We start from the raw sequence: 12,446 nt of genomic DNA on the forward strand, positions 1-12,446 counted from the left end.
CTGAGGTCTGTTTTAAATAATAATTTAACATACTGTTGAAGATTACATTTCATTCACATTAACAGTTTTACATGGAAAGTCATTGAGAGGAAAGTATTTTGAGTAAAATCGTGGTAATATGTTCGGAATACGGGTAAGAACTAGTTTCGTACGTTGACCTGACAGTTATAAAACTGATGGATGCTATCTGTTTGTTTTTAAATGTTTAAGTTCAGGTTATCTCGAATAAAACTCTTTTGTGTGCCTGTCATTTGGTAAATATGACTCGTCTTGCGTTTGTGTTCTAAGACTAACTTGATGTAAATGTTTCCCTCAGGAGCATCTTCCTTCAACACCTATACTAACCAACGAACATTTTCGATATCATTAAGTTATACTTTTTGCCAGTTCTTCTGCTTTTCTTGTAAAGTACTGTTCAGTCCAGTTACTTTCACACTTAACCGGTTTATAGTTCTTCTAAACTTCTCCATATATAAAACCGAAAGCCCTGACTCAATGATTTACACATGTCTAATTATCACACTTCGAACAAAGCTAGAGGGATATTTGGCACTGTTGTTCCTTTTAAGGTAATAAGAAAATTATTCCGATATTTTGTGATAAATGCCGTGAAATAGGGGTGAATACCCTAAACACAGTATCGATAAATCGCTTACCTTCCACATTGCTAGAGGGATAAAATTTTGCATATGTTTTTCTTTAATCTAGTTACGGAAAGTAAAATTTCCACTTTCCATGTATTGTGAAGCCCCTGTGGGTGGGTGGCGCAGGCGACAAATAGAGCCTACCAAGGGATTATTGAATTAGAACCATGAGACTGCTTGTAGGCTAATTAGTACCAACACGCGAAGAACATCATGAGTCGTTTTTACTTGCTAGTAGTACCACTATGTTTGGTACACAATAGGTTTGCGATTAGTAGCAACAGAGGTAATTCTCACACTTATCGCATAACTAGAGAGCTGTAATTTGGCATAGATGATTCTCATATACTAGTTAGGAAAAGTGAAGACATTCCATTCGGATGTTTTGTGGTTAAATGGGTGAAGATGGGGTAAACATCCTAATTACAATATCATCAGTTCTTTCACTTCCCACTAAGCTAGACTGTTGCACTTTGGAACAGGTGTTCCTTTTAGGCTAATCAGAAAAAAATGGGTGAAGATGGGGTAAACATCCTAATTACAATATCATCAGTTCTTTCACTTCCCACTAAGCTAGACTGTTGCACTTTGGAACAGGTGTTCCTTTTAGGCTAATCAGAAAAATGAAAGACATTATTTCCCATGTTTTGAGATTAAGTGAGTGAAGTCGGTGTTACTACTCTCATCGACAATTACTTATTCCAAGGCAAGAGGCAACGGGACCTGCCAAAAATAAAATTCCCCACGAGAAACGGTACATAGTTACCTTCTTGCGGTTTTTTCTCGAGTAGCGCTAAGAACCATGTTATTTAGCTTAAAAACGACGGTGGGCAAGGAGACCTATCGTAAATAAAACTCGCCATGAGAAACGATGCATAGTCTCCTCCTCGCGGTGTTTCTAGTACGAAATAAAATATCTACTCAGTATGGGTTCGAAATTGTATTCTTGACATTTTATTTCTTAATTTTTTGTTTTGGACTTCTGGCTCTATATTTTAAAGGCCTTTTTGAGGCCCTTTATTCCACTCAAATATTTGTATGATTTTTCTTGTTATTAGTATTATTAGCGTATGATGTGTATATGACAATCAAAATATACAAACAAAATACAAAATATACAAATTGGTGACAGCATCAGGACTTCACTTTTATACTTTAATGCGCAAATTTTTTATCCATGTAATCACTTATGGTGTTACTTCAAAAAATTCCTCCACAAAACCAGGAAATGCACGTAGGGGGCACTCTTAAACTAGACTGCACTTGAACACCACAGTCAGAGCAGGGAGAATCTACCTATCGCCATAGGTGTAAGGCTGCGCCAGTCCTGCCAACACAACATCGGATCCTGTTCAGGGTTGAGCAACCATCACGGGGCAAACTGAAGCTAGCCAGTTTCATGCTGGGGTCGGAGATATCGCATAAGCCATAGGGATACGACATCCTCCACTGTTCTCTCCAGGCATTCCTGGGATTGAACCGAGGACATGACAGGTCCAAATCTGTCTTCCACGCTGGTTTCCTTGATTTCAACCTAGTTGTAGTGTGCTGCTTTATATCGTGATGTATAGGAAGGGTCTCATTCTTCTCTATTCTGCACCAAGCTAGTAATTGATTTTTGTCTCCTTATATGAGGGGGAGAGATGTTGCAAAGGACACATAACCATAGCACTGGAGTTGAGTACAGCGTGCCGGATACAATACGCATAGCCTGGCTAAGTTGGATATCAATCAGATTGCAGTGAGAGCTATTTAACCACATTCCCGCACAATAATCAGCTGTAGAATACACCACGGCCAAGGCGGTAGTTCGCAAAGTATTGGCGTCAGCTTCCCATGAAGTTCCAGCTAACTTGCTCAGCAACTTATTTCGGGTCTTAAGTTTGCCGGCTGTTTTTTCTATGTGACTTCGATATGTCAGTGATCTGTCTAATGTTACACCTAGGTATTTTGGTACACTATTTTATTTCAAAAATTGATTCCTGAACCATATCCTAGGTTGATAAGTAGCCTCTAAGTTGTTGAGATGAAATGTGGCTACTTCCGTCTTGGAAGCACGTGGCTGAAGTCTCCACTTCCTAAAGTATTCATCCGCCACCCGTAGATCTTCAGACAGTATATCCTCAGCCTACTCGAAAGTAGATCTCTGTACTATTAGGTTTATATCATCGGCAGAAATGAATTTCCGAGCTGTAGTTTCTGGGATACCACGGATGTACAAATTAACAGTGTAGGGGCTAAGACTGAGCCCTGCGGTAAGCCGTTATTAAGTTTTTTAAATCTACTCCTGGATTTTTCAGAGAATACCTGGAATAATTGATTACTCAATACATTATCAATGAGAGTTAATACCTTAAGACAAGGTACGATCTAGATGAGATTCAGGAGGAGACCCTCTCCCCAGACAGTATCATAAGCCGCTGACAAATCAGGGAAGACAGGAACATTTTAACATTTCTTCCCAAAACCAATCTCCAGATATGATGTTAAGGCAAGGACTTGGTTACTACAGTCTCGATTGAGGCGGAATCCAGCTTGCTCTATTGGGATCAGGTGTTCAATTGCAGGAGCTATCCTTTTCAGAATTAGCCTTTCCATTAGTTTATATGTAACACACAGTAGAGAAATCGTCCGACTAGTTGGCTGAATGGTCAGCGTACTGGCCTTCGGTTCAGAGGGTCCCGGGTTCTATTGCCGGTCGGGTCGGAGATTTTAACATTAATTGGTGAATTCCAATGGCTCGGGGGCTGGGTGTGTGTGGCGCATTCAACATCCGAGGTAGGGCCCTCGTCTTCACAGACATGCAGGTCGCCTAATAGGCCGTCTACTAGAAAGAGACCTTCACCAGACCTCCACATCCTCATTAATGCATAATGATTACGATGTATTGGGTGCGTTGATGAGTAAAACAATAGTTATGCTTTGAACGCTTTGATAACGTTTTTAACGTATTCCTCCTAAAATTACACGTGCGTAACTAAAAAAATAAACGATCGTATTTTATTGATCTCAGTTGTTACAGTAACGCAACTTTTGTGAATATTTCTTAACTACAAGTCACAGAGATAACATGTGTTGCGTTAGGCGGATCGGACAGACAAACTCTTGGCCTCTTTGTATGACGTCATTGCAGCTCACGAAGGCAGTGGTATTATTGAATGCCAGCGCTCCTGCAACATTACGGAGAAAATTTCCAATTAAAATTATATGCTAGCCTTCACAAGCGATAGTCAGATCTGCAGTAGTTGTCTGTGTGCAATAAAATCTTCTTCGGGATTTCATCACTTCCCGTGCTTTTGAGATGGTTTTTCCGGTTCCTCTGGTATCGTCGTAGGCATTTTAACATGGATTGTACCTTCACTTCTTTCATCACGACTTCGTACCTCTGGTGGTCCCATCGTGTGTGTCCCGCTACACGGCTTATGAAAGTCATTTCTCAGCACCGGGGATTGTAGTTCCTCCTCTTTTCTTGATTACCCATGCTGCACTTCTGACCAAATAGACTGTTCTGGCAAGTGAACTGTTAATATGACATCTTGGTTTTCTAAGGACTAAAGAAGGTTTCATCACTGAGTTTACTGTACCCTTGATTTTGTCAAATTTAACAATATTTTATCCATATCCATATTGCTGTCAAATATCGGGGAGTCGCTAAGATAGTTGATGAAATTATTTCATTTTACTGGCTTCCGAATCATAATAACTTAACAGTGCTTTACATTTGGAAGCAAGTGTTCTTTAGTTCTTTACAGTTATCTATTATTCCATTAAGATGGCGTGCACTGCGTTGTAAGCCATCCTCTAAACTAGACAATAGTACCTGAAAATCAGCATACAACAGCTTATCTATTTGTTAGCTTTTGTTTATAGTGGAGGATATCCAGCCTTTTGTAAGAGCGTTCATGGAAATCATCGGAAGCAAGAGGGAAGGCCAACTACCCCATCGTATGACTTTCCTGATACGTTTCTATTCTTGTACTGTGTTGTTCCTTGTAAATATACCCATAATGCTTTGATTCTCCTACAATATACTGCACTTTACACTTACAGATGACTACAGATATGTTGTTCACTGACGGAGTTCTTCATGGAGTCAAGAAGATGTCTTCACTAAGTTCTGCGCCAGTTTACCTTTACCAGTTTTCATATGACGGTGGTCTAGGTTTCGGAAAGCTGAATGTCCCAGGCATAATTAACTTTCCAGGTACGTAAAATAATGAAATTGTGGGACAAGCATGGAAAAAATTATTTTAACTGATTATGTTTATTGTGTTACCCTCTTAAATAATATTTTAGTGCAAGACCAGTTTAACTGCAAATTTGATAAGTAGGGCCCGGATGTTTATGCAGTAATAGGTTAGAATGCAAACTTACTGAAGCGAACAATAAGTATAGTCTACCTGCACGACAGTAATGCTATGAGGTTTTCACGAATATCAGGGGTTCTAATGGGGCCAAACTCCTAATGTTTACCCAAACCTTATAGCATTTCTGTCGTGCAGGTAGACTATACTTGTTACTCGCTTCAGTAAGTTTGCATTCTAACCTGTTACTGCATAAACAACCGGTCCTATTGATAAACATTTTATACGTAACGAATCGAAAATCTGAATACTTTTTCATGCCTGGAGCATTCCATTTCGATTCGGACAAAAACTGAAGTATTTTAATACAATTTTTTAAGTGGTTGGAAATATTCGCTTCAGTGCAATATCAGCTTCATTTGTTTGACACTCTTCATTATATTAAATATTGAACAGAGTACATTTTTCGTCACTTAATTGTTTACAAAAATATCATGAACAAAGAGAAGGGAACTTCATTTATTTGCACTTTTAAAGATAATATATCGAATGCAATAGTTACCATATTAGGAAATTATTAATTATCATGTTCTCAAAGTATGCAAAACTCCTTTCTATCAAAATGTTATTTTATTTTAGTCTGGGGGAATCCAATAAACCAAACAAATCCCATAACGCAACAGGTCCATGGTCTACCAAGCGTACGCTGTTCATCCCGAGGACATGCAGATTACGAGGCGTCGTGTTGTCAGCACGAAGAATCCTCTCGGCAGATATTCTTGAATTTCCAGACAGGAACCGCAGTCTCACCGTCAGATAGCTCCTCAATTGTCATAGCGTAGGCTGAGTGAACACCGAACCAGCCCTCAGATCCTGGTAAAAGTTCTTCACCTGGTGGGTAATCGAACCTGTGGCCTCCGGGTAAGAGGGAGTCACGCGGGGCCGGCTCTGGAGGAGACCAGCTTGTTTCACTAATTACTGTCCTGCAATGGTTTCATTGCTGCCATCCTCTACAGTTTCCTAGAATGGCTCTTACATCCTGAAACAGGATCCGACATTATGTTTCCCGCATCACATCACATTTCTTTAAAAACCCGACATTAGTTTGTTAAAAATCCGACAGGCTATTTCTTCTTTTAAGGGGAGTACGTACCTACATTTTTGCAAAAAAAAAAAAAAAAAAATGCGATTTTCATTTCAATGCATTTTAGTATTCTTTGGAATGTGTACAATAGAGCACCGTTTTTTATTTCACCAAAATCGCGTTACAAGTGCCCATAATTTGGATATTCCTTGTCCCTTCCCATTTATAAATCCCACGCCGTCCTCTGACTGCAGGCTTGACTTTACTCTTTGATAACTTTCTAGGAAATGCAAGTACATTAATGAACGTGGTTTCATTTTGAAGGTAATTTGTAGCTTAGCTATTTGTACTACTGTGAGCAATGTGTCATGTCGCTGTGTTTGTTTATATTCGAATAGTTTGGCGCATGTTGTGAAATATCGTTACTTTGCATGTTTACTTTCAAAATGCCGAGGATGAAAAATTATTTTTTTTTTGTTATTTTGCTTTACGTCGCACCGACACAGATAGGTCTTATGGCGACGATGGGACAGGGAAGGGCCAGGAGTGGGAAGGAAGTGGCCGTGGCCTTAATTAAGGTACAGCCCCAGCATTTGCCTGGTGTGAAAATGGGAAACCACGGAAAACCATTTTCAGGGCTGCCGACAGTGGGGTTCGAACCCACGATCTCCCGAATACTGGATACTGGCCGCAATTAAGCGACTGCAGCTATCGAGCTCGGTTGAGGATTAAAAAGTTCGGCAGAAGTAAGTGCCGTGGGAATCAATAGAAGAACAGGAAGACATGCTTGAATATTGAAGGTGTTGCTGTTGCGAGTAGTGAGTATTTACCCGCCACTCCCATGACCCCAAACAACAGTGATGCAAGCCCAAGTAGTACTCTTCCAAGTTCGTGTCGTAGAAAACTAGCCACTTCCGAAAGTGTATATAAAGAATATGACTCAGGTAGTGCGTTTAGTGGTGTAAATATTGAGAAGATTTAAGTAGGATACCAGGTTATAGATATTCAGCTCTTGTGTGCTGCTGTGAAACCTTTTGTGCACTGGATTAAAAATGTTGAGTGTGTGACAGTCTCTGAAAGGGCTTCATTGCGTAAGGTCCTAGCTTGCACCATGGTTCTTTCATGTGAAAGTTGTGGAGAAGAAACAGAGTTTTCCACATCAAAATATGTAAATGGTGCGCATGAGGTGAACCTTCGATTTGTATATCGCCTGAGATCAATTGGTAAGGGCAAAGCAGGGGGTGACATGCTGTGTGCTGTTATGACAATTTGTCTAGTCCTCCCACTAGATTCCATAGGTTCACGAACGTTATTAGTAAGGCAGTAGAGGAAGTCAGTGGACACAGCACGAAGGAAGCCACTCAGGAGGCAGTAATAGAAAATGAGGGTGTTAGTGACATAGCTGTTGCTCTTGATGGTAGCTGGCAAAAGCGAGGCCACACCAGTCAGAACGGTGTGGTTACTGTTACTAGTGTCGATACTGGTAAAGTAACTGACGTGGAGTGTCTCAGTAAACACTGCCATGCATGCATATCGAAAACTGAGCATGTGTGTATGACAAATTATGCTGGGTCTAGTGGGGGCATGGAAGCTGAGGGTGCATCAAGGATTTTTAAGAGGTTAGTTGCTACAAGGAGTGTAAGGTATGTGCAGTTTTTGGGAGATGGAGACAGTAAAGCCTTCAACAGAGTACTGTCCGAAAAACCATATGGTGAAAGTGTAGCAATTACTAAGTTGGAATGTGTAGGTCTGTTCACAAGAGGATGGGTTCAAGAATGCGGAGGTTAGTCCATGACATGAAAGGGAAGAAATTACAGGATGGTGGGGCACTTGGAGGTAGAAACAGACTCACTTCTTCTGAAATAGACAGGCTACAAAATTACTACGGCAAAGCTATAAGAGAGAATGTTGGTGAATTGAAGAAAATGAGGGAGGGTGTGTGGGTAACTTTTCTTCATAAGATTTCTACTGATGAGAAGCCCCAACATAGTCTATCCGGTTCTTGGTGCAAGTATAATAAAGACAAAGAAACCTACAAACACCATGGACTTCCTGAAGGAGTGATGCTTATGATTAAGCCCATATATAAAGATCTTGCCCACCCCGATTTATTGAAGAAATGTTTGCACGGGAAAACCCAAAATGTAAACGAGTCTTTTAATAGTGTTATTTGGAGCCGTGTACCCAAAAATATTTTTGTTGGATATAAAACCTTAACATTAGGAGTACATGATGCTGTATTATCATTTAATATGGGAAATTCAGGCAGAATTAAGGTACTAGAACAGCTGGGGATCCAAGCAGGGTGGAATTCGCTCAGTGCGTTTCAAGCTTTTGATGTTCGTCGTATCAAAATGGAGAATGAAAAGCTGTTTATAGTGGAATCGAACATAAGGAAGTCAAGAAGAGCAATGAAAAGGAGTCTGGAGGACAAGGAGGATGAGGAATATGCAGCAGGAGGGTTCTAGACTACCTCTCAAGTAAAATTTATATAAGCTAAACTTTAATTTTCTCTGCTTTTGTTTTTTCATATAGGTACGCTCAGTCAAAAAACTATAAAAGGCAGAAATCTGAAATAATTATAAGTGATACTTCCATATCTTCTCTCTATAAATCTGCAAGTTTATTTTAGATATATTCATATATGAGACCAGAAAAAAATATTATTGCTCAAATTTTTCATGAAAAGTTTTGAAGTTTGGAAAAAAATTCCCAAAAAATAACTATGCATCAAATCCTAAAACTAAAGTGAGCATTGTTAAGTACAAAGTTCATACAATAACACTACAAAGTTTCAGAGCTGTAGGACAAAGGATCTTTAACCCGAGCGTACCTAAAAATGGAGAAATTACCATTGTCAGCATAGGCAGTACGTAGTCCCCTTAAGCACGTACACGAATACAGACGTTACTTTGTTAGGAAAACTGTTGCCTGGAATAAATATTTAACACGTTTGTCATCTGGCAACCCTGCATAATTACAATCACAGCTTAGATTTGACAACACTGTAAAACACAACAGGTTTTGCTGAATAGCGTTAATTTATTGAGGTACTTTCTGTGTTTCAGTCTGGGTCGTACATTGCTTGCTAATGAGAACAGGTATTATCCTACACGTAAGCGACACACTGTGTTTATACTGAACTTATATCAAAATGCCACGTCGTGGCTGCACGAATAATCCAGATATTTTCTGTATATTCCGCTATGCGTGTGGAAGTTTCGAGACGATAAAACAGTGGTGCAATGTAAGAGAGTTCGTCAGAAAGGCCTACTGTGCGTACTTTGACATCAAACTGGGAGACCAAGATAAGCCGTGGGCACCTCAGGAAGTGTGTAGGACCTGTGTACAGCAGTTACGAGAGTCGGTGAACGGTGATTGAACTGTGCTGGCATTCGGAATACCAATGGTGTGGTGACAACCTATAGAGCACACTGCTACTTTTCTTCGCTGAATATGAAGGGTTTTAACAGCAGGAACAAAAGTAAGATTCCTCAGGAACAGGCGAGAGTTTCTTCTGAAGACGTGGATCAAAGTTCTCTGCGAAACGTAGATATTTTCACCTGGTTTTCTTGACACGGTATAAGCCGAAAATCCCACATCACGTCTACAAGATTGTGTATCTGAGCAATAGTTCATCCGTAAATCTTCACGTTCCTCATGGCCCCGATGTACCAATTCCGCACCGTCCAGAACAAGTAATTGATGGCTCCTCTTCTGAAGATGAAGCAGAAATGGCCTGGGATAACCTTGGCTACAACTTCTCACCAGATGTTACTGGGAAAATACCCAAACTCTTCGAACGAAGTGCGTTAAATTACCTAGTTCTAGATCTTGGTCTTACGAAAGAATCTGCGAAGATACTTGGGTCTAGACTCTGCGAAAGGAACATGCTGGCACCATGGACGACGTACTATTGGTACAGACAAGGGGAAGAAGTATTTCTACCCTTGTTTTCTGACGGGAGAACTTTGGTTACTGCAACAACGTTTTTCGAAAGTTATGCTGAAACTAGTAGTAACACATTATGACTCCAATCACCGGAGGCATTTTCTTGATGCCTCCAAGCGTAGTTTGAAGAGAATTCTTCTTCACAATGAGAACGAACTCGCATTATTTTCCGTCACTCATTCAGTTATTACGCGAGAAGCATACGGAAATCTTGAGATGGTATTGCGTGAAGTAAAATATCAGGAACACAAATGGCAAGAGTTTTAAAGTGATAGGTCTACAAGCAGTGTCCAGAAAACATCCCTGTTTTCTGTGTGAGTAGGACATTCGAGCAAGGACACAACACTGGATTCAAAAGGTACGACCGCCAAGTGGGCAGTGGATAGTTGGCATGAGAAACATTCAACTAGAAATTCCTGTTCACAAGTACAACATATTGTTACCTATGCCTCACATCAAATAAGGACTTATGAAGTAATTCGTTAAGGATATAAACAATGAACGTGAATCTCAGGGATAAATAATACAAAACTCAAAGTGGGCATCTTGGGAGGTCAAACAATCGGAGAACTTCTGATACTGATTTTGAACAGGCTATGTACGCAGCAGAACATTCGGCATCGAAAGAATTCCGGGATGTAGTCAAAAATGTTCTTCCGACTACAAACAGTTGGTGGACAGAATGCTCGTTTCTTTACAAGATTGAGAGTGTGATATGAGGTTAAAGGTGCACATGTTACATTCTTATCTGGACTATTTTCTCGAGAAACTAGCAATACTGAGCGAAAAGCAAGGATACATAGGCCTATTTTATCAGAATCTAAAGGAAATTGAACGCACATACCTAGAGAAACGAAACCAAAACATGCTGGCAGATTACTGTTGATTACTGAAGACATGAAATCCAACTACACCTTAGAAAAGGAAAGCAACGACACAAAGTTTCCTAAAAAAAGTCAAGATATGCGATTGAAACCGTGGCCTTGCCATTCTACAACATGTTGCCATGCCTTTGAATGATAAACTTCGGATCATTTGGCTCAATGTATACAATTATTATGTTCATAAATATAACAGTTTAATATACACGGCCTCTATTATTAACGCAGAGCATGCGCACGGTGTTTGTACACTGCATTACAGCAGCTGCCTCAGCCAAACTTACTTCGCGCGCGGCTGCCCTGTTTTAAGGGTGTATACAATCTTATATGAAATCTTACCTTATAAAACATGCTGGAAGTATCACATTTCATAATGAGAGACTTCATTTTTTTTTATTCATTCACAAAGCACAAGATACAGCTACACTGAGCAAATTTCACTTGCACTGCCAACAGACTATTTAACCAACGTAAACTTTCATAATACAGTAAAATATAACAAACATAACAAAATATAACAAGATCAGGTACACAGCCTACTAATAACAACTGTCCAAATCGAAAACCATAAGAATGTCCATATTCATAGCCAAGTCGTCGTGGGTCAAGATGGCGGTATAATCCCTTCACATCAACTTATCTTTAAGAGGCTATTTACACACCTCTCAAATACACTTTTATTTGATGCTATTTCGAGTTCTTGTCTCCTGTTAATATTGTTAAAGAGTGTCGGGAGGCGGATTAGGAAAGATCGTTGAAGTATTGAGTGCTGAGTGTGGGGAATGTGGAGAAGGTCTTTGGTTCTGGTGGAGCGGGAAGGAACGCGGAGAGAGAAGAGTGAGACAAGATGTTCCGAGCGGTAATGCCCATTTAAGATCCCGTGGAGGAAACTCAGGTCAGCTACCTGTCGCCTGATGTGCAGCGGTGACATATTAATTGCCATTAATACCTGCTGCGTAGACAGATTTCTGAGCTTGGGGTTTCTGTTCCTTACAATTGCAGCAAAGAAGGACACTGCTCTGTCTAACTGCTTAGTATTGGAGGGGGAGGCTGTTGTCCAAATAGGAGAGCAGTAGTTTAAGAGAGGTTGAATGATCGTGAGGAAGAAGTGACCATTAGGATTTTCTGCACACAAATACCGAGAGTTATGACTGTTCATACGACCATTAAGATGAAACCAGGCCTCAGCAGATAAGAATACAAGCTGTGGGTAGAATAAACGATTATTCAACGATGCAAGATACCACTCAAATTACATCACTCTTGTGGCTGGATCAGCAGGTCTTAAACAATGGGACCGTGTAAACCTGTAAGGTTTGATAGTGAGAGCTTTGTAGCTCTCTGTGCAGAAGAAATCGAAACCCCTACGTTTGCTAATTTTGTGAGTGATCTATTCGGTGACAGTTCAAGATTCGTACCGATGTCATCTAGATTTTCCTCTGTTAAAATTGTTTGTGTGCGCAGGTTCTTTACTGAGCACTGAGCCAGTAGTTTCAAATTTATTTACAATTACGTGAATCTGTGCTCATTAAGGGGACACTTCACCAGGAATTTTCTGAACAAATGCATCGCGTACCCTAGA

At 40.1% G+C, this 12,446-nt stretch overlaps 1 protein-coding gene across 1 annotated transcript in view; it reads left to right on the forward strand.

Moving 5' to 3' along the window:
- Positions 1 to 12,446, forward strand: part of LOC136877728 (esterase FE4) — a 72,224-nt gene that overhangs the window by 47,270 nt on the left and 12,508 nt on the right. The window contains exon 8 of the mRNA XM_068228613.1: positions 4,695 to 4,848. Within this exon, the coding sequence (XP_068084714.1) occupies positions 4,695 to 4,848 (154 nt within the window). The remainder of the gene's footprint in view (positions 1 to 4,694; positions 4,849 to 12,446) is intronic.

Source organism: Anabrus simplex, chromosome 7 (genome assembly GCF_040414725.1).
Source record: "Anabrus simplex isolate iqAnaSimp1 chromosome 7, ASM4041472v1, whole genome shotgun sequence".
In the NCBI taxonomy this organism is placed as follows: domain Eukaryota; kingdom Metazoa; phylum Arthropoda; class Insecta; order Orthoptera; family Tettigoniidae; genus Anabrus; species Anabrus simplex.